Source organism: Oculina patagonica, chromosome 7, assembly GCF_052425735.1.
Source record: "Oculina patagonica isolate OP01 chromosome 7, crgOcupat, whole genome shotgun sequence".
In the NCBI taxonomy this organism is placed as follows: Eukaryota; Metazoa; Cnidaria; class Anthozoa; order Scleractinia; family Oculinidae; genus Oculina; species Oculina patagonica.
The window spans coordinates 17964011-17987274 of NC_135764.1; the positions used below are offsets into that span (position 1 = coordinate 17964011).

A 23264-nucleotide genomic window follows, 5' to 3' on the forward strand; every position below is an offset into this window, starting at 1 on the left:
GAGGTAGAGGTGAAGAATCTGATCTTCAGTGTAATTGACGCGTCAGTCAAAGCATCGTCCAATGTGTTGGCTGACTGTCAACCAAAATTCGACCAACCGATATACCTGGGATCAGCTTCAAAATAATGGCCGGTCAACGGACAATGTCCGGTCAAGATGACAATTTGTCCAGACAAAGTTTTGGTTTGCTGGTCTTTTAGTCCAGTCACGTACACGGCTTTTAAAGTGATGACCAGAAAAAAAAATAACATTTTTGATACTACCAATTTATATCTTATGCGTTAACTTTATTCTAACAACTTTTCAAACATGTGAAGCGATATTAAATTTTGCTTAAAAAAGACACCATCACCAGATAACCTCAGATAAAGCTAGTTAAGCCGCACCCTGATTTAACAAGGCCAAAACGGGTTTGTTTATACCACGCAAACGAAGACAATCTATCGAACAGCAAGAGCGAGTGGTAGTTTAAATTTGTTATTTTCGGTATTTTGACCGGTCAGAAAAAAAACACATGACCGAGCTGAAATAAGTTTGGTCGGTCAACATGACCGGCATCATTCTGTCTAAAAATTATTTTGAGCCCTGGGGATGGTGCGTCGGTGGTACATCAGTGACTTTTTCTTTTGAAACAAGAAACTTTAAGCAGTTTGTAGCTGTGCGGTTAATGTTTCACCACCTCTTTCAGTCCTTAATTTGGCTAGAAATATATAAGGTACAGTGCCACACAGTAAAAAATCTTTAGAAAAGCAGTCGTGTGAGAAACACACAAGTCGTTTAATTGAGACGGAGTGTACATGACATGAATTTTCTTCACCATGTCATCTCTTGCTTTAAACCACAAGCCTGGCTGGATAAATTCCTGCTTACACATGCAAATATTATTTTTTTTCCGAATGTTCAATAAAATACCGTTAACACCCGCAGATAAGCCGCAGCCTGAGTTAAGCAACTCAAATTTTGTAAAAAAAAGTTTTTTGAAAATAAATCAATGAAAAACCAAAGTCGAGTCTTCAGGAGTCTTCTTCACTGAATGTAAACTCACCTATCATTGAAACGGAAAATACTTCAGTCTTACCCACAATTTTAGCTCTTCAATATAATGAACACCATCTTTGACATATGGCTTATCTTTTTTAATTTCTTCATTAAACACAGTTTTTCCACGGATGTTTGTGTGACAACAAGATCGTGCGCCTGCAGAACGTTTGTAGCTTAGTAACCATTGGATCGCACGCCAAAATGGGATTGGGGCGAGAACGAACAAGCAAAGCAACATAGAGGCGTTCAAGTTTCTATGCTACAGCTGACTCCCGAAAACTCGAACCTTCAAGGGAAATTGAAAAAGGTTGGAGTTATCGGGAGTTCGAGTTATCAGAAGTTGAGAACAAATGACCAGAAATAGGGAAAAAAACAGAGTTTACAGTTTTTCTGTTCATACAATGTACATTTAAACAAATTTAGAGTACAGTGAAGCCAGGTGAAAATGGAACAATACATTTTAAAATTACTGAGTGTATGAATCATAACGTAACATTATGAAAACAAAGAAAGAAAACAAAGCAAAGCGGCAGGATAAGTCAGGGTACTGCGAACTTTGCAGGCTTCAAAGAGAACAATGTCAGGCTACTGCTACAGAGTTCATGCGATTTAATTTCAATTCCCCCTGACGCTTCTCAACTAATCTATAACTACCGTTTTTCTTTTAAAGTCTTCTATGGTTGGATTTGAAAGAATCTGTGTAAACCTCCACCAACAAACTAAACATCTGTAGCACGTCAATGACGAGGCACAGTTCGTGTTTTGTGGGGCATTTCGGGGGCGGCTCTGACTCGTTTACATATTTATTTTAAAATAAATTCAGTGCTTTTGACTACAGTACACTGTTTGCGTTGACTTGTCACATATTGACCGACATGGTTCGAGTTATCAAGGGTAAAATTAAATAGAAAATGACCTGAAGGGAAACGAAAATTGGTTCAAGTTAGCGGGAGATTTGAGTTATCGAGGGTTCGAGTTACAGAGGGTAAAATTACAGTGAATGTATGGTGGAAATCCAGGGGAAATCGTTTTTGGTTCGAGTTAGCGAGGGTTCAAATTTTCGGGAGTCGACTGCATTGTATCGATAAAAAGAGATTTGGGAGCCATCCGTTGGAGATAAACTTGTTGCATCAAGAGAGTTTCGTAATCAGTTCGGCATTTTGCCATCAAACTGCTAAACGGGGAAGAAACAGTAGGCCATCTACCATGCTACGTAGTGGTAGTTTTAAATAGCATGGACATCTCCAAGCGGTCTTTGGTTTCGCTATGTGATTATTCAGTCCTCCCTTCTGGTAAAACACTCGAATGACACAAATTATACGTTTCACTCTAAACAGAGAGCAGAGTGTTCATCTTAAACAAGTGATCGCTAGTAAACATCAAATCTTGCGTGACCGTGACAAAGGAGCCGGCTTGGCCTCATGGGTCTGGAACCATTTAACAAAAAAATAATAAAAACAAAAAAAACGTTGGCAAGATTATGAACCGGCAGCGCATGGTTAATTAAATCTAACAATGGTTGAGTTAGGTGTTTTATGTCTCATTTTTTCGACTTGCATTTTTTCAACAGTTAAGTGGGGGTAAATGTGGAACCACATTCTTGTTAACTCTCAAGGGACTGTTTTAATTTTTTAAGGGATTACTTTCCGCTGTGGGTGATCACTTGCGATCTCGCAGAAAAAACGTGACTTGTCACATTTACAAACGTTATATAACAATTATAAAAGTGACATGTCAGCTTTCTTATCTCAAAGCATGAGTGTCTGAAAGGCGATCAATAAAAAGCGTTGCACAAACAATGGATTGCGTAACTAACGCTAAAACACGAGTAAATAATCACTAGCACTTACATCGTTTTAAAATTTAACAAACGTCAAAAATAAGCCATACCAAAGAAACTCGCTCTTTTCAAAGATATTATTGAAGTTAAAACAAATGCAAGAGATGGGGGCTTCTTTTAGCTTAAGAGCGGTTAAAAATTAGACCAAATTTGGTTGCTACTTCTGCGCCATTCTATTTCGTCATCAGCCTAGGTCGTTAAAGGGACCTGACCTCGCGTTGACAGCAATGTTGCATGAATCGGCTTTACAACATGCATTCGTATCTACGCAGTTCGAGTGGAATTTCAGTCAAAGACAGCAAAATTCTTTCGTATTTCATCTTCAAATATAGTTTGAAAGCATTCACTGTATATATGGCTTTTGTTTAATCCTTCTTAAGCCCACGAAGAAGCTGTCTTGATATCCGACCCTCGCAGAGCCCAAACAAAACGCAGCATGAGTGTATCGATTTGTTTACGCTGCAATAATATGCGCAATGTTTTCTCCGACAGTAGTCGGAAATATCCATAGTTTTTCATACTTTTTTCGTGGAGCAATCGCAATGATACGGCCTTGAACACATTGAACAGCGGTCTACGTCTACCTATAACAATTCAAATATGGCGTTGCAAAAACAAAGCGTTGAACGCATATTTTGCTGTTTCATTTGCTAATTTCGCTGCCGTAATCGACTGCCTCGAAAGGTCCTTGCAATTTTAAAGTATAGAATTGTCAGATCTCGGTGAAATTTGCACTGTTTATTTGAGTAATGTTGAGGAATATGTGTATAAATACCCGGCGCGGACGAGCCATTTTTGACAAAATTATATGGCTGCATTTCCTCCGCGAAGATAGGCAATTGTTAAACTAAACTACAAAGCAACTGTAATGATAAGTTCGAAGAACAATACACAGGATAAACCTTTGACTTATACTTCATGCAAAAAGGTCGGAATCTCGAAGAGACTTTGATTTAAAATTATGTAACCATTACATATATGTTTTAGCTGCAATGAGTCTGGAAATGATCATTCCACAATGTTTTCTCAGGTGCAATTTTGTTTTTGTGCTATGTCAACTTCTACACCCAAAGCTGAATCAAAGGCTTTGTAGGCGGCAAAAAGACAGCAAGGCCAAGTTTGTTCTTTAGACCAAAAAAAATGAGCCATAAAATGTATTGTGACATAATTTCAGTCGGTAATTGTGAAGAACAGCTCCCGCTAACCGACTGTCGGTCAACTGTTGGCTGACAGGTTACCAACAGACTACTGACAGGCCACCGACAGGTTACCGACAGTTTCCCAAAACAGACATTTTACTGTAAAACTGAGCAGTAAACACAGAAGTAAACCCGACGCAGAAAGCGATTAAAACAGATAAGACTTATAAACATTGTATTTCATTGTACTACGGTACTTACTACAAAACAAATCAACTCCTCGCCAAGATTTTCTTTTATACAAACTTCATTCTCTTATAAATATATCACCTACGTAACTTTAAGTCCATAAGGCAAGCAATGAAATCACGTTCGAAGATGATTTAATTTATCCAAAACTCAGGCCAAAACAGTGCAAAAACTTCTCCACACACCACAGGCAGCCCAAGCTCACGTTTGGAGCGGTCGGTAGGTATAAATTGGTGTTGCGTAACACTAGACCGTTGAGAATATTATAAGGCTTTGTATGGGATTTGGGTCGATTTTGCCGTATTTATGCTTAAAATACTGTAAATATACAAAATAAACTTACTTTTGCCATTTGCTGTGTCCTCTTGCCTGTTTTGCGTCTAGAAGTGGTGTTTTAGTCGATTTTTCTCTTCCCTGTTCCTTCCTTCCTGTCTTAAATAAACGCCGGGGGCGTTTGTGCGAGGTCCCGGCGTTTATTTGAGGTCAAGCTAACAAGTACCGGTATATTCTCTTGAATGGCACTGCTATGATATACTGTACTAGTACGGTATGATGCTTTGGAAACTTCAATAAACATTCAAAGGAACAGCTCGGCGTAATATATAGCTAGGATGGGCGCTGTACGACATAATAAAACCTAGCAGTGTTTGAGTTCCTGTCTTCATGACTGACGCATTTTCTTTTTAACATTTAGACTACGAGCCGGGTTTTTTTTTGAGAAATTTTTTAAGGGGGGGCGGCGGTGTTTTTTTTTTCTTATAAAAAAGGGGGGGGTGGTTTTTTTTTTTTTTTTTAAAAAATTTTAAAAATTTGCACAAAAAAAACTATATTATTTTATACTAAAAAAAAAAAAAAAAAAAAATTTTTTTAAAAACCCCCCCGCGCCCGCTTTTTTTTTATATAAAAAAAAAAAAAAGAGAGAAAAAAAAAAAATACGGCAAATAAAAAAAAAAACAGCGATTTTTTTGTGTTAGCACTCATAGTTGTTAAAATCTCGACGATATTCTCCAGCGTTTGTTTATAACTTGGATGAGCTCGTTAAAAAAAGGAGGACGTTCGCGACATTGCCATTTATGAACTTAAAACTTTGTACCCAAACTTTAACTTGCATGCTCCTTTATTTTTCATATATATACCGTTTATGTTCTGTTTGTCCCAAATCCTCAAATGAAAAATAAACGTGTTCAATGTTTGGGCATGCTTTGGTTTAATTGAGAAAATACAGTATGTTGCAAGCAATAAAAATTAACACGATTTAGATGAAACGGTGCAAATGGTGGTAACTAAAAACATTGAGAGAAACTGGGTACTTGATTTCTGTTTTAAAGATGAGAGCCTAGTTAAGAGTTTAAGTTTTATAGATGGCATCGGTATCATGTTCTTGTCCTTTACATAATTTTTGTCCTTCCACCTCCTATGGCTAAAAAGTAAGTGACAAAAATTAATAGTTCAACAGACACTAAACAAAAAGAAAAAATAGCATTCATAGTGTGTCGGTCTGTAGGCTGATGAGTCAAAAGTGTGTTGGCCAATGTGTCAATGGTGTGTTGGCCAGTACATTACCAACGCATTGTTTGGATCAGATTCTTTACTTTACCCACACAGGATAACTTACAACAGGCCACGTTTCAATACAAGAGCTACACAGGATAATTAACATCCTTTACACAGGGTAATTAACATCGTCGCTTAAGGTGTATAATAAAATATTATATAAAAGTAAATTATATTTATTAAACTGCTGCATTGCACATGTAAAGACACAAGACATGTACAATTTCATGTCTATGTTAACCTACCTCTGATCTCCTTAGTCTTCCCAGCAAAAAGCACAGGAAAACAAGACCCAGAGTGAGTGACAATACTGCCTCAAGAACTCAGACACATGCCACACATGTAAGACTAATAAAAATAAAAATTAATTATTTTATGGCAACTTCAAGACATCATCTTCTTATTCTTCTGGAGTTACTTATGTTACAATACTTTGGAAAACTGCTGCCTGTTGAGTGGCTTAATTTATACCGTATTTACCCGTGTATAAGTCGACCTTTTTTCACCTAAAAATCGGTCCAAAAAGTCGCCCTCGACTTATACATGGGTCAAAATTTTTGACCCAAGCACCAGTTAAATAAATTCTGCACAATTAGCATAACAATTGTTTTATATGTCAACAAACATCAAATAAACAACAGTGCAGGTTACGATGTCCTTCACTTTGCTATCTTTGTCGTTAAATTGGCAGTTCAAGTCGATTTATCCGCTTAATATAAACCTGAATGTTGTAGAGACTCACTGGCACAAGGTTTGAATAAAGAGCTGACATTTTCCACTAATAAAGGTGGTAAATCCACTCGAGAAAACATCTTCTTGCATGATCTTTCTCGCTTCGAACTTCGCTACTTAGTAATTAGAAAGGTTCGTTTGAAATTAGTGTGTTTGATTTTATAAGGCTGTTCCAAAAAATAATGAACAAAATGCCTGCATAAACATGTGTTGCTAAAATGCTTGAGTAAGCATGATAATTAACTTCACATTGAAACTTGCTGTGTTTTTTCATTAAGTAATCTACCTGAAGGGAAATTCTAAGAAACACAAGGTTATTTTTCCAAAAAAATTCTTATCCAGAAATGAAAAAATCATAGTTTATGGCCTCAAAAATAGGGGGTCGACTTATACACGGGATCGACTAATACACGGGTAAATACATGTACGGTATTTATCTGATTTATAGACTCAACGCTGCATGTTGACACAATATTTGTAATGTACATTTGTATAGATTTAAGCAAGCCTAAAGAGCTTGCTAAGAGCTCCCTAATTAGTTTTTAATGACCTTTAAAGTGCATATAAAGTTAATAATATATGCTGCTTATTTTGAAGGCTTTTGAAAGTAAAGAAGAATGGTGTTTTCCGTTTTGCAATGTCTTTTAGTTTTAGAGATATTTTAATTATACAGGCCATTTTTTAACTTGAAATATATCTGCGATATAAAGTCCAATTACTTTGAAACTTCAGTTTATTTGACCATTAAATACTACTACTACTCTGAAATGATAATTTGTCTCGAACTTTGACAACTAGTGTGGTCTGCAAAATCGGTCTGCGGTCCAGTGCTCGAAATTAGCAGTTGTCCGGTCGTCCGAGACAACTAAAAGTGCGTTCGGGCAACCAGTTTTTAAGGCCATTTTTTAACTTGAAATATATATGTGCAATATAAAGTCCAATTACTTTGAAACTTCAGTTTATTTGACCATTAAATACTACTACTACTCTGAAATGATAATTTGTCTCGAACTTTGACAACCAGTGTGGTCTGCAAAATCGGTCTGCGGTCCAGTGCTCGAAATTAGCAGTTGTCCGAGACGACTAAAAGTGCGTTCAGGCAACCAGTTTTTAAGGAAAATTAAGGCATGGTTGCCCGAGAAAAAAAACCCTGGACAACCCAAGAAATTTCACTACCGTGACCACCCAACAGAATAAACTTTAAAACACGAAAATAGCTCTCTTCTAATCCATTGAATCCACCACAATTCTTAGAAAAAGGAAATCAAAGGTTGAAACAGTTAATTGGAAGTTTGTCAAGTTCAATAAAGCCGGGATAAGCTCTCTGTGGTGTCTTCTAAACACGTACAGAACTCATAGAAATATTTTGGTGCAAGCATGTTGAAAGTAACTAATTAATTACGCATGCAGATTTGCATGACTTCAAAATTCACAGTATCTTGGCGCTTTTGAATGCATTTCTTGCCTTCATGTTGAGTGAAATTCAATTCTGAGCAAAGATTAATTCAAGTTTCTTTCATATTTCAATCTATGGTTCAGAATTTTTGTTTGTTTTAAGCGAACAGATTTGTGACTCACATGTAATCTGAGACGTATCTTGTCCGGCTGTTGTCTGGAAATAATATATATTTAGCTGTTTTGAGTTTGGCGTGTTTTGCATGCGAAGGGAGTAATAGAATTACTATTACCGCTTCTGAAAGTACAAAAAAGATAGTATTTTCATTAACGTTTAAAGTAAGTGAAAATGTAGTGTTCATTTCTTATAAAGGAATTCTACAGTTTTGTTTAGGATGAGCTGTTTTACACCGTTATGAATTGTAAAATAAATGTTATCGTTTCATGGCCTGAGAACAAAAATTTTAAACAAAAAAACGGACAACCAAGCCCTCAGCAGGGCAACCACACTCAGGGGTTAGGTTGTCCGGCATTTGCCATAAGGACAACCTGGATTTTTTTCTAATTTTGAGCACTGCGGTCACCTTCAAAAACACCAATATTATGACGTCACAAACTTGTTACATTCCAAATTAATGCTGCATGGTTGTTCAAGAGACTTTTGCGTGAAGCCTTCAGAAATCATCATATTTTTTGCTGTAATTTGCACTTTAAGGCTTGGAAGGAAAAATTTTTCTTTAATTTTACTAAATAATGGATAGTTTTAGTGTTTGGTTGGTTAAAATAGCATTTTAAAATTTTGGTTAATTTGACCTTTAAAGGGACTTTGACTCACAGGGATTTGTTGGTCTTAACTGTTTTGAAATAAGTGGTAGGCAAATTTACCAATGAAAAACATTATCTTTGAACATTTAACAGAAGATTAAGTCTTTATTTAAGGATAGAAATCAAACTTCGGTTATAAATATTGATTTTTTACAGGCACACGGAAACAACTTGAAAACTTTGGCTAACGTTTTCAAATAGCCCAATTTCGATATATTAAAATTCGAAGTTTGCAGTGCGGTGACAATGTATAAACACTGACATTCTGTAATTAAAGGGACTATGTCACAGATTTTAATAGATTCTTGAACAACCAAACTTTTTATTTGTGTCGCAGGAAACCTAAAAATAGTGGTCCATTTTTAACTCGGAAAATTCCGAGTTTTGGTGATTGGGGCCGATTTCACTCCTTCCATCCTTCACTCGATTCCTGTTAACATTTAATTGGCTAATTAATTAATTAATATCAAATTGAATTATCATTAATTTTGTAAAGCGGGTAGGGGTCTTGGTAAAATGCGAACCCTATTTGTGTTACTTTTTAAGAAGTACACAAAGGCTATATATTTGTTTCTGAAGCCCCAATGCTCTCCTTGTGGTACGTATTCTTCCAGCCATAAACCCAAGCACAGGGAACTTTGCGTTAAACGCATGCGCATAAGACTCGAGGTGACAATATTGGCTCGATCACAAGAAATCTACATTTCTAAAATGCCGTCCAATATGGTAAACACCGAGACGACTAAACGTCGTACACACGCATGCGCACAAGACTCGAGGTGATAAATATTGGTATCGATCACAAGAAATCTACATAGTTCTAAAATGTCGTCCAATGGTTAACACCGAGATGACTAAACGTCGTACCATCCATGATCGAAATACGCCTTTGTAGTTTCAAAAGTGAAAAGGAGATACAGAAACTGATGGGAAATCAAGTTCTTTGACAAGGCGAAAATTTGTAACAATCGATCGTCGAGGGTATGTATTAAGCCACAGGAAGCCGTATTTAGCCCTTTCTTCTATCATCATAACACATGTTGTATAAGCTTTTAGCTTCGGTATGAGCTTCAACACTTAATTTTAAATGGAAACACAATACTCGTTCGCTAAAAAGAAATACAAAAAGGAATGAACAATATACGATTTCTCGAATACATGATTTCTAACGTAAAACTTGGCATGATTTTTCGTTCCGGTAAATTGGTACGATAATTAAATAAATGATATGCTTGTAGAGAAATCATATAAATACGCGCGTTAAAAAATATTAAAAAACCAATAGGAAAAAAAAAGAAAAAAATTTTTTTGTTAGTTCTGGATTCGAACTCTTAACAATTGCGAACTTCAGTTTGCAGTTCACTGCCACTTGCGCCACGACGCCACAACCGGAAGTTGATGTGAGAAAAATCGGATTTGAACCGCTGAGTCATTCCGTGGAGAAGCGGGCTCAACCAAGTGTCGTAAATTGTTCTCTTGCCGGCTCGCTGAAGAACTGTGCGGTCCGTCGAGGTTTCTGTTTTGAAACCTGCAAAAACCTACAGTTTAGTCTGGATTACTTACCAAGTGATTTGCTTTGGTGACAGCATCTCACATTTGTAAAGTGCATGGACGTTCAATTCGAGAGTGGTCTCAGGAGTGCTTGTTGAAGAGCTCGATTTCGCTGCTTCAACACTCGAACTGATCTGATCAGACGTACGCTACACAAGTTACTAATGGACTCACATCATTGTGGAGAGTGTCTGAGAGTGGAATTATTCATGGTTGTTGCTTTGGGAACCATCATAGGTAAGCTAAGCATTAACAATATTTAAATATTTGTTGTCTGTATACGAAACATTTAATAGATTTTCTTTCGGGTATGGTCGGAACAACATGGGAGCATTTTGCAAACCTTTGAGGCTTTTCAACATGTAGTGACATGGCTGTGTGTAAGAGGTGCAACTGAAAGCAACATCATGGGGTAACCTTGTTGAGCATATAGTAAATTAAGAAAACAAACTCTATTCAAACTCTATTCTACTCTATTCTACTCTATACTCTACTCTATTCTCTATTCAAACTCTATTCTCTCTCTATTCTATTCTCTATTCTCTACTCATTCATTTTGTACCAGTAATTTATTCTCAGAACTTTAAAGCATATATCACTTGTGCCCATAAATAACAAAATGCTCTATGTTCATGTCAATACATAATTACACAACAATCTATTAAATGACTGATATAGAAAACAGGAATTTGCAAACAAACAAAGGAATTTTGACTTGCTTGTTATTTTCATGTTCCAAAATACTTGGACTGCTACAACTTGCATAATGTGAGCATAAACTTTTGGAGTGAAAAATACTCACCCTCATTTTTTTTTAGGGTAAGGATGACATGCCCTTCCTTAAACCCCTGCTTAGAAGGAATCCAGATTTAGGTAGGTTGCTAACATTAAGAGGGTTACTAATAATAATAATAATAATAATAATAATAATAATAATAATAATAATAATAATAATAATAATCTTTTATCAGGAAGCCTTCATTCACTATACGGTGGTTTTCAGAAAGGTCCTAACTAAGATTAAAAATACTTAATAAGACTATATACAATAAAACGAAAAATACCTAAGAATTAAAAGGGGGTGGGGTGGGGATTTTATACAAAGACTGATAAGTAAGCATTTGAACTACATTTATACACCTTTTACTTTATATTAATGTATCCTCTTTAACCTACAGCTGAATGTGATTTTTCTTATTAATTATTTTAGTTGCAACAGTTTATTCTTTGGTCAACATGTGTGGATACAAAATGAACAGTGCAAGTTGCCAACTACTTTTTTCCAAGCAGCAGAGAAATGTTAACAACTTTGACACTTGCTGAGGTACTAATAGTGATGTTGAAGATGCAACACATTAAAAGCCCTTTTGGACATTGCCTGCAGGACAAGTTATCCTGGTGAACTTCATGGAATAAAACTGAGAATTACATCTACATGTATACTCTCAAAAAAGGACATCAAGTACAAGTACTTATTATATTGCATGACTTCCTTGCACTTCATGTATGTGTAATCACAGAATTCAGAAACACTTCAATTTGGAACTTGATCCATTGATTTCCATGTACATTACTAAAAGTCAAGGATGCCAACAAAGAAGATGCATTGTCATGATATCACCACTTAATAACTTTTGCCACATGCAGAGTAATCAGTCATAATAACCAAACAATTAAAATGAACTTATTCTTTGAAGTAAAATGAAAGGAAAGGTCACACTGTTATCCAGATGATACCTCCAAGTTGTGGCTGTTAAATTATTTTTCTTGGCAAGTACTGTTATTATGTGTCCTGCTCCTGACAAAAATGTCATTGATAAGTTTTTACACTGTTTACAAACTGTATTATATATACACTGTATAAAGAAACATATGGATTTAAATCGAAAAACTCTCCGCCTAAAGTTAACGAGCTGATACCCTTTGAAGAAGGCATGTTAGACCTCATCCGAAACATTAAATTCAAAGCCAACACGAAATCCAACTTCCAACGAAAACTAGATGCCGACATCAACAACAAAATCAAGAAACCGAACAGCCTTCTGATCCCCGCCGACAAAACCACAAATTATTATGAAATGAATACAACCGCTTACAACAAGTTAATCAAGGAAAATGTAACAAAAACCTACAAGAAATCAAGTGGCAAAGTTGTAGAAAAGTTGAATGCACAATCTGCAAGAATAGCTGAACATCTCCAACTTGACGACCGCATTGAAAAACTAGCCGAAAAAGAAGCATTTATCACTTTAAAAGATCACAAGCCTGCATTCCACAATCACCCGACCTGCCGATTAATTAACCCCTCCAAATCTGAAATAGGCGTGATAAGCAAGCACATCCTTGACAACATCAACACCTCCATCATTAATAAAACGAAGATCAACCAATGGAAAAACACATCCAGCGTCCTAAAATGGTTCAACGACTTGCAGCACAAAGAATCGCTATCTTTCATATGTTTTGATGTGTGTGATTTTTACCCGTCGATCACAGAGAAGCTACTCTGCAAAGCCCTAGATTTCGCTAATACTTACCGGCCCATCAGCGCACATGAGCGTGACATAATCATCCATGCTAAAAGGTCACTCCTGTTCAGTGAAAACGCCACATGGGAAAAGAAGACCTCCAACGACCGATTCGATGTCACCATGGGGTCGTTTGATGGCGCAGAAACATGTGAGCTGGTTGGCTGTTACATTCTTTCACGCCTCACCGAAAAGTACGGAAAAAACATCGGTCTTTACCGCGATGACGGTTTGTCAGCGTTTAATAAATCGCCACAGGACATCGAAAGAATCAAGAAAGATATTTGCAAAATATTTCGTGATAACGACCTAAAAATCACAGTAGAGGCCAATCTAAGTAAAGTCAACTTTTTAGACGTCACCCTAGACCTAAAAAGCGGAAAGCACTCTCCATACACAAAAGAAGGAAACATACCGTTGTACGTACACAAGCAATCTAACCACCCACCTTCCATTCTTAGAAACATCCCCGAATCCATCAACAAGCGCCTTTCAGAAATTTCATCCGACAAGGAATGCTTTGACAACGCCAAAGGTGTGTACCAAGACGCACTTGATAAAAGTGGTTACAAGTACAATCTTTCATACAAAGCGCCAACTCTTAATGCTTCACAAAAGAGCAGAAACCGTAAGAGAAACATCACGTGGTTCAACCCGCCATATAGCAAAAATGTTGAAACGAAAGTCGGCAAATGCTTCCTCCAACTAATTGATCAACACTTTCCTAAATCTAATCTGCTTCACAAAATATTTAACCGAAACACTCTTAAGCTAAGCTACAGCTGTATGAGCAACGTAAAAACCATTATCTCCAGCCACAACAAAGCTCAAATCAGAAAAACAACAAATCAATCAGAAGAAATCGATAACAACTGCAATTGCCGAAAGAAGAACTCTTGCCCCCTTGAAGGTAATTGCAATGTTCGGAGCGTCGTCTACCAAGCAGAGGTCGTCACCCCGCAGACAAAAGAAACGTACATCGGACTGTGTGACACAACATTCAAAGAACGTTACAGAAACCACACATGCTCTTTCAGGAACGAACGGTACAAAAACGTAACCGAACTCAGCAAGTACGTATGGAGTCTAAAGGAACAGAAAATCAATTACCAAATTAAATGGAGAAAAGTCAAGCAAGCTAGATCGTATTCAAACGTAAACAAAAAATGTAATCTTTGCCTATGGGAGAAATATTTCATAATTTGTAAACCGGAAATGTCGACACTTAATCAAAGAAACGAACTGACATCGATATGCAGACATTCTAAGAAATTCCTGTTGAATACCGCATTTACTTAATATAGATTTACAAATCGTTTTGCGCTTTTGCCGTCCAATAGCATCTTAACATGTCACGCTAGTAGGCATTGTTCCATATTTTCAAATTTGTATATCTTTTCATGTAACCGTTATTGTAGTCAGTTGCCTGATGATTGCTTCGTAAGAGGCATGAAACTCCGAGTAGCAATTAAATGTTTTTGAACTAGTCCGACTCCAGAAATTCATTCTTTATATATATATATATATTATATATATATATATATATATATATATATATATATATATATATATATATATATATATATATATATATATATATATATATATATATATATATATATATATATATATATATACATGGTGGCTTAATCGATAATCTTTATTTGCATGTACGACATGTACATTTTTCTAATGGAATTGATAAAACAATGCAGTGTTCATCACTGACAATGTCAATGTAAATTTTTTGTCGCTTTTTACTCACTCAGACAACATGACACCAATCTATTTAAATTTAGTAAATCATTATTTGTTTGTACAGTATTTTTACAAAGTTCAATAAATAGTACCTATTAGGTAAAACTTGTTCATTTTATAATCTATCCTGCTCTTTTCTTGTCCCCAGAGGTGTCACTTATTTGTCAGCACCAAGAATCATGTAGTTATGGGCTCTGGGGACATGCCTAATAATTAACAAAAAATTGCGTTCCGGGTTATGGGCTTATGTCAACTTACAGTCTCTTATATATAATTAATCTCTTTAGACTTGTGAATGTTAAATTATCATTCTTGGACATTATTGTCATGGTACTGTATTTGTACCATATGCCCAGCTACAAATTTCATTGCTACCATGTACATCCACTTTAGATCAGATGTACTACGACCTATGCATGACATTTGACCAAACAAAATGTTCCTGTCATTTTTTACTACAGTACAAACAACTCAAAAATAATCTCTTTGTCACCCACACTAAGTAGCCATACATTTTCACCCTTTCACGATAAATTTTCCGAGTTCAGTGGCTCGCAGCCACTTTGCCAGTTATTATAAAATAAAATGCTATATTAAAGCACTGAAACTGTTGATGAGCATCATTGGTGCAGATGGATTGGATGGAAATGGATTGCAACTTAAAAAAGTTGTTTACACACATCTTTAAAAAAAATTGACATTTTCAGCTGTAGCTTGATTTCTATATGCAAATTAAGGTTATATCTTCCTTTAAGTGTTTAAAGATAATGTCTTTCATGGGTAAAGTTGCCTACCACTAATTTCAGAACAGTTAAGACCAAAAAATTGTGAAATCCCTGTGACATAATTCCTTTAACTTCTGCAGAAAGTACATGGTTGGGGTAGTTAGTTAGGGTAGTTACATGTACTGGTTGTATTAAAAGATTTTTAAGTTGACTGAGCATTTGCCTATGATTGTTTCTTTGCTGCTCCTTAATCGATGCATGATTGTAACCTTTGGGAGGTTACAATAATAATATTACATGTAGTTTGTTATTTCTCACATGAAACTATATAAGTGCATTTAACAGAACAATTAAAAACAACTCCCTATTAAATCATCGTGTGATCTATGGTTGGCAACAATTATGTAAACATGGTAACCCATTTTGTCTATCACTGATCCCAGTCCTGGCCGGAAGGGGAAACGGGTGGACGGGGAAATGTCAGTCTTTTCAAATACAGGAGTAATATCAGATGTTGAGAGCAGGAATCCTGTGTGTTTTGGTGGCCTGATACAACACAGCTATGCTGTTTACCACACCTCACTAGATCTTTTTGACTGTCCAAGCTTATAATTAAGATTTACGAGTTAAACCCAATTACATTCACTTGATATGTTTCACTGTCATCACCACAATTGTATTTTTAGATAGAGGATATTGATTTTTTACCCATTGATGTTTGCCGAAAACATTTAAAGGTAAGTTTTCTTATACAAGAGGTGTCCTAATAACTAAATATTTCTATCACATTTATATGTGCAGCCACAATGTATATTTTAAAGGCTTGTTCACATAATGTGCATCAGTAATATACTTTTAGCTTGTTTGTTTATTGTTGTTTTAGGAAATCTGTGTTGGACTAAACGTCAGTGACCTCAGAGATATTACAAACAAAATAAACACTATGAATATGACTGCAGAGTCCTACCCTGCCATGGAAAAGGTTTTGTTTATTGTTTATTTGTTTGTTTGTTTGTTTGTTGTTGTTTACCTTTACTTTATTTGCTTCAAGTCCTTATGCAATTGTGTAACCAACATAACATACAACTCACATCAACATAACATATACTACAACCCAGGGGATTCATTAAGATTTCTGACAGGAGGGCATACAGATTTAGCAGCCGGGCACATAAATGGGAAGGGCTGATGCCCCTTTCCCTCTTATGGGTCCGGACATGCTCCCATGGCAAATTTTAAAAATGTTACAGCTGTTTAGTTCTGTTTTCTGCCTTCTGAAGCATAACATTAACCCAACATCCTTCAGTTGCATAAAAGCGATCATTCTTTAGATTTGAATCATAATTCCATGTCATTAATCAATCAAATTATAAATAATTATGTTCTACCAACAATTCATAATTATTATTTGGCATTTCAGATTTGCCTTGCCTTCGTCAATTCAAATAGCAACAACATAAATTATTTACATGCATAAACTCAGCAGCTATCTTAAGTAAGAACCTAACATTATTTTAAGACCCCATTTTTGTAAGAACCTACGTGTATTTAGCCTAAAATTTTTGAAAACAGGTTCTTATTTTCTATTATTGATTAAAAATGTTTACTTTTGGGTTTGGACAAGGTTGTGTGGTTTGCAAATTTTATACAAATGATAGGCCAAATATCACTAATAGTTCAGTTCTATTAGCAACAATGTAAGTTTTTCCTCAGAAAATAAGAACCTATTAAGAACCTAAATAGCCTAAATTTGTGGTACAGTGTAACTACTATTTATGTAAGAACCTGTTTAGGGTAACCTGGAAAAACTTAGTTGTTACTCACGGGTTTTTACTGTACTCACAAGTGACTGTCAACATACATTTGACTTGTGCCACATGCCCAGTGACTCATTGATTATTTCATATTGTCAACTTTTATTTATTTATTTATTTTCATCGTGGCTACTAGCTGGTGCGCTCCCGCAAATTTTGCTTGTCATATCTGCAGGACACATCAAAACCATAGCTAAGTGTAATAACCACATTAAACATTGTATTGTATTGTATTCAAATGAAAGTCCACACATGTGCGCATTGTGGAGTGGACTCCCTTTTTTTTGACATTGTAAATTACATGCAAGTGCTGTTTTTTTTTTTTTTACAGTTAATCAGTGACATCGTGGATGTGATATGCTCAAAAGATGGCCCCAAATTATCAGCTGAAGCTCTGTCACAGAGTGCTGTTTCACACGAGTTTTACTGTGAGAAGGCATGGCAAAATATTATTCCAACACTAAAGCTGTGGCATACAGAACTTTCAGGACTTCAAGTGAGTCAGCAACCCTCAAAGCATCCATAGGTTTTTTTTTTAATTTATCAGTGTGGGCTGAAAAGCCATTCTTAGGTAACAAGTTACCTTTTTTATTATTTTTTTATTATTTACTTGTTTGTTTGTTTGTTTTGCCAAGTAAAATCTCCCTTGAAGATTTCTTGCAGGGAAGTAAAAAGTGTTAAGAATAGCTTACTTTAAAAATGATTAATGGCCTGGACTGAGAGTATTGGCATGGGTTCTTATGGAGTTACTTTTTTTGGGGGGGGGGGAACACTGAAAGAAATGTCTAATGCTGTTAGTGCGGATATTGTCAAGAAGAAATTGGCTTCTGGTTGGTTATCCTTCTCCCCTTGTAGTTACAGTCAATCAGGCAGGATGTTCTTTTCTGTACAATTTTGCAGTGTTGTGGTCCAGTGTTCCAATATCGAGTGTCTCAATTACATAAAATTTATTGACCAAACTCAATGTCTAGTCCCAAGAAGTCTTAGCCAGACCTGTACACGTACAGCTGCCAGTTTTCTTCAAGGAAAATCAGAGAGCAGCCCTCCCTCTGATTTTTCTTTAGGGCTACGGTTCTTTCTGTTTGCAAATTTGCATGACAGTGCACAACTGACTTTCTGCTTGAAAGGCATACATGCACATGTATCAGTCAGAGTCTAGTAAAGAAGTCAAGGTAGTCACTCAAATAGAATCTGCAGTTTGCATATCTTGCAGCCTGTTGAAATATGTTCTCTTTTTTGTTTATAAAAAGGCTTAAATAATGTAATAAAAGTTATAAAAACGTTTGATGATGAACATAGTGTCAAAAACATGTTGGTTAATGGTTTTTGCAGATAAAGGTCAAATGAACAGAAATTTCAAAATGCCATTTTAACCAACCAAATGCTAAAACTATCCATTATTGAGTGAAGAAAAAAAAATTGCTTTCTGAGCCTTAAAGCGTGGATTACAGCAAAAAAAAAAAAAAACGAAGATTTCCGAAGGATTCACAAAAACATTTTTCAATGAAAATGGAAAGAATGGAGCGAGTTTTTGAAGTCATAATTGGTGTTTTTGAAGACGACAGCAGACCGATTCCACAGGCCACACTGGTTGTACACCTCGATTCGTACATGCTAATGAGAATTGTTAAATGCCAATAAGAAAGAACAATAGAGACTCCTGATAGGGGATCCTACAGCAGTACAAGAATGGAGATTGCTTAATGGAATTAGATATTATCTCTCTTCGGGAATGTTTTGAATTTTTCCAAGCACTCTTTGATTATGAAGGCCTAAAAAAACATTTTTTCACTTGCAATATCTCTGTGATGCAATGTCCGTTTAATTTGAAACTTTGGGATAAGTTTATTTGGCTTTTGGTATTACCGTAATGATTCGATTTAGCGCCCTCCTTCAAATAAGCGCCCCCTTCCGAATAAGCGCCCCCCTTCGAATGTGTTTTTGTAAATAAGCGCCCCTATTCCAATAAGCGCCCCCATTCTTATTAGCGCCCCCATTCTTATAAGCACCCCTATTCTAATAATTGCCCCTATTGTGGAAAACTGGCCCTACTGAAGTCACTGACGTCAACTAGATAAACTCCTGACAGTTCACCGTACAGTTCATGTATATATTTACTGTTAAAATTAAGAATTATTTTAAAAGTAACTGAACTTTTAACCATTACTAACTGTTACAGTTCCTGTTATTGTTATAGATACATTTGGTTGTTTCTCAAAAAATTAAATAAGTGCCCTGTCCCGAATAAGCGCCCTGTCTCGAATAAGCGCCCTCACTTGAGGTGCCAAAAGTAAATAAGCGCCCCGGGCGCTAAATCGAATCATTACGGTATATAAACACATGGGCAAAAAATAAAAGAAATCGAAATTTCTGTTCATTTGACCTTTAAACCATCTGGCATTACAAGGCCCTGCACAACCATGCTAACGCTGTTCCTATCATGCAGATTGAAAATGCTAATCATTTCCATAACAAGGGTAGATTTTCAAAATAACTTCCAAAATGCCCTATAGCTAAGCACACTAACAAATGTTCATTTAAAAATGCACAATATTTTGGTATTTATTTAGATGTTTGACCTTCCGTCTACACTAATCTAATTTTTCCCATCACCCAAAACAAAGTAACTCAAAAACACTCTGTGGAGTGGTTTTAAAAACGTAACATGAAGTGTGGACAGAGAAGGCAATCTTTTTGAAAACACTGACATTGCAAAAGTTTTAATTTTTGCCTACTTTAATTGATAATTCTTTATTTTGTGTTGTGTAACCAAGTGCAATGGGGCCTCAGTAATTTCTTTCAGCTTGACAAAATGAGAAAACATTAACATGTCATTACATAAGATAACTCTGACCATTTGGGCCACTAGGCTTGGACGCAGACTTACATAAGATAGGGCTTGTGAAATAAATTTTGCAAAGATTTTATGTTGAAGCTAGCTCAAACGATGGTAAATGGTATGATCTAGAAAGGCATATTGGGCGATTCCAGAAAATATCCAAAATGTTTCTAAAAAGCAGACAGGTAGTCATGCAAATGAGTGTCAACAGTTGCAAAAGTGCATACCTTTAATCTAACTGCATCATTTGGTAATTCATCATCATCATCAGCTGATTTCCCTGTGATGTTCTTTCTGAACTTGCAATTTTTTACTCAATACCAAAAATATACACAAAATGCTTAAATGACGCACAAAAAATAATTAATTTCTCGTTAAAAAAGAGTGGAATATCCAGCAAATGTCAGTAATGGCTCCTGATCAAGTATAATAAACCACACGAGTGACAAGAACACAGTCAAGATTGTTTCATGACCGACACAGTAATAATAAGTTTTTACGAGACTCAAGAGCATTCTGCTTAATTTCAGTATTGCTTACGCGGACAACAATTGCGCTAGCAACTGTAAAAACAAAGGAAAACAAGTTTCAGCTTTAAAGGAGAAGGTCATTCCAGAAATCGTCGTTTTTTTTTGGTATCACCAATATAAAAAGTTCACATAAAGGTTAGCTACTCGCCAAAGTTTCAGCTTCTGAAGTGCATGTTATCCTAAATTGCCGTTGAACCAACTTGGTATACCAGAGAAAATTACAAAGTGCTTTCAGACATTTGTTTAAACCTTGTACATAAAGAAAGGGGCAAGAAAAAAAGAGTTCCAATTTGTGTCTTTCTTGATTGCACAAATCTCATGGCGTCACATGAGAGCCTGCTCAAATAAGAGGGCATGCGCAATTTGATTCTCATCAAGGGTCCCTCCAAGCCCTTTGTCTGCCGAGTGGAAGGTTTGGGGTGGGGGACTGTGACCAAAAGTGAAAACAGACTTGGGCAAATTATGAACCACCTTGGCCTTAGGCTGACAGGTTAATTAAAAACCATAGATTATATTTCTCTCTGATTAAGGGAGAGTTGGGATTCACAACAGTATGACTATCACATCAATGTGATGTAAATTATGCACAGATAAAGGTTTTGCAGTTAAAAAAGTAGCTGACAATCATTGCTCTGTTTGTTTGTATTTAGGATCTTGAAACATTAATCAATCAACTCTCATTCCACCTAATGCCATGGAAACCAAGAGCAATGCTTGGACAAGAAGACCATGGACCATTAACAACGCAGAAGCTCAAAGAAAGAATTGACGCTCTTTGCCAGGAGAACCGAACCGGCCCAACTGAAATAAGATGTGGGGAAGAACCATCATTAAATCAACTAAAGAGCATTGTTGCCCACTTTCAGAAACTGTTTGATGTAAATAGCATTGGTGGAGTATTCCCAAGAATGAATGAGGTTTATATGCGGCTTGGAGAGACCAACAATACAATGAATAACATGCGAGACTTTCTTGGTTTAGGTAAGGAAATGTATTAATCAAAAGCCCTCTGGGCTTACTGTCTCGTGTCACTTTTTAGAGTTTATTTTAAAAAAAGATCGCTTTTCACATCTATTTATTGCTTGCAAAGATATCAAAAATTGAAAAGCGTGTATGTAACATAAAAAAAAAAATTCAAAGTACACTTCAGCATCTGGCCGTTGAACACTTAAAGGACTCCAATAACAGCAGAAAAAGATGACAGACAGATACTTAGCTGTGGAAAAACGCTGTATTGCACTTTGGTTCACTAAGCATACATTCTACTGTATACTTTTACTATGACTTCCATGTGCTTTCTTCACGCTATATGAGATATCGCTTTGGGTGTTTATTCGTGAACGCTTAGCCTGTTAAGTGATAATGACATGCGAGTGGTGATGATTTTGTTAATTCTTATAACCTCTTCTCTTGATTTAGTATTGATATTGTAAGGAGAAATTTGGTTTTGGTCACTCTTTTTGTAACGCCAAAGCTACAACGCAGCGGCTGAAGAACGTGTAAATTACAGTCATTTTCTTCGCTTTTTTCGGCCGGCCCGCGCTTAGACTCTGGCCTGCTTTATTGGATGAAATCTACTGAATGAAATATTCTGCTAGGTACGCAATAAACTATGTAGTAGTGTTTAACTCGCACAAATCTCACTTTTAAAGAGAGACTTTAACTTCTACACAGAGCTTACTATGCTGTACCATAACTGGTCATAACTTTAAAATGCAATCGACTAACGATTCAAACGATTCAAACCTTTTGTTCAAACGACATGTGCTATGTGTGCAAGATTAACTTTGACATTCAATCCCGAACCGCCAACTAATTGCTTAGATTACAATCCCTCTTTAACCCCGATACAATCTGTTGCCGCGGCTAAATTTAAAAAAAGTTTTTAAACAAAAAACAATTTAAACAAAAATTAAATTGGCAAAGTGAAGCTGTTATTCTGATACATCTCACAATTGCACAAATTAAAACTTTACAAGCGACCACAAGACAAGACACTCCAAAGAGATTTTAGAGCTTCATGTTAAAAACTGCTTTTCTCGCTCAATTTAAGTTGCGGTATACTAGCAGGCTACAGGCAGGTTGCAAGTTGCGGTATACTAGCATTTACAGGCAGGTCCATCTAATGACATCTTGTTGATTATTAGACCGTTCTGCTTTTCAGATCCGTTCTAAAACTCATCAATATAATTTCTCTCTTTCGGTTAGTACATTGTATTATGCGTTTGTAATAACCTGGTGCATTTCATTCTTCTTCTACGCGTTTTCTGCTTTCATTGATTTTCAGTACAATCTTGTCGGCAAAGGTTAGAATGGTATTTTAAGAACGTAAAACTTGTCTGTATTTTTCTTGATAACTGCAGGCTGCAGCCCAAATATATCCAAAATTGAAAAGCGTACAGCTAATTTAAAGAAAAAAAATGCGTCACATCTACGTGTATTCCTCTTTCGAGCTTCATTCATGCACTGAAAAGGCTGTTGTTGTCGTCTATAAAAGTTGTGTTCATTGTAGCGTGGAATTCACAGCAGGATATATGAAGCTACATGTAGTGCCTCTTGACTCAGGTCAATCTTTGGGTCAAAAAAATAAAAAAACAATGTATGTTTTGCGCTTTAGATTGACATTTCTGCTCTTCAATTCTAAGAAAACTCATCAAATATAATTTCCCTCTTTCGGTCATACATTAAGTTCTACCTTTACCTCAGAGCCGTGTGTAAACGAGGCTTTGCAAATCGAAAGTGTT

At 36.1% G+C, this 23264-nt stretch overlaps 1 protein-coding gene across 1 annotated transcript in view; it reads left to right on the top strand.

Moving 5' to 3' along the window:
- LOC144661461 (centrosomal protein of 70 kDa-like) overlaps positions 1 to 23264 on the top strand; it is an 80807-nt gene that overhangs the window by 39711 nt on the left and 17832 nt on the right. Inside the window, exons 13-17 of the mRNA XM_078522237.1 lie at positions 6084 to 6165; positions 16024 to 16074; positions 16221 to 16319; positions 17483 to 17647; positions 21171 to 21501. Coding sequence (XP_078378363.1) covers positions 6084 to 6165; positions 16024 to 16074; positions 16221 to 16319; positions 17483 to 17647; positions 21171 to 21501 — 728 coding nt within the window. The remainder of the gene's footprint in view (positions 1 to 6083; positions 6166 to 16023; positions 16075 to 16220; positions 16320 to 17482; positions 17648 to 21170; positions 21502 to 23264) is intronic.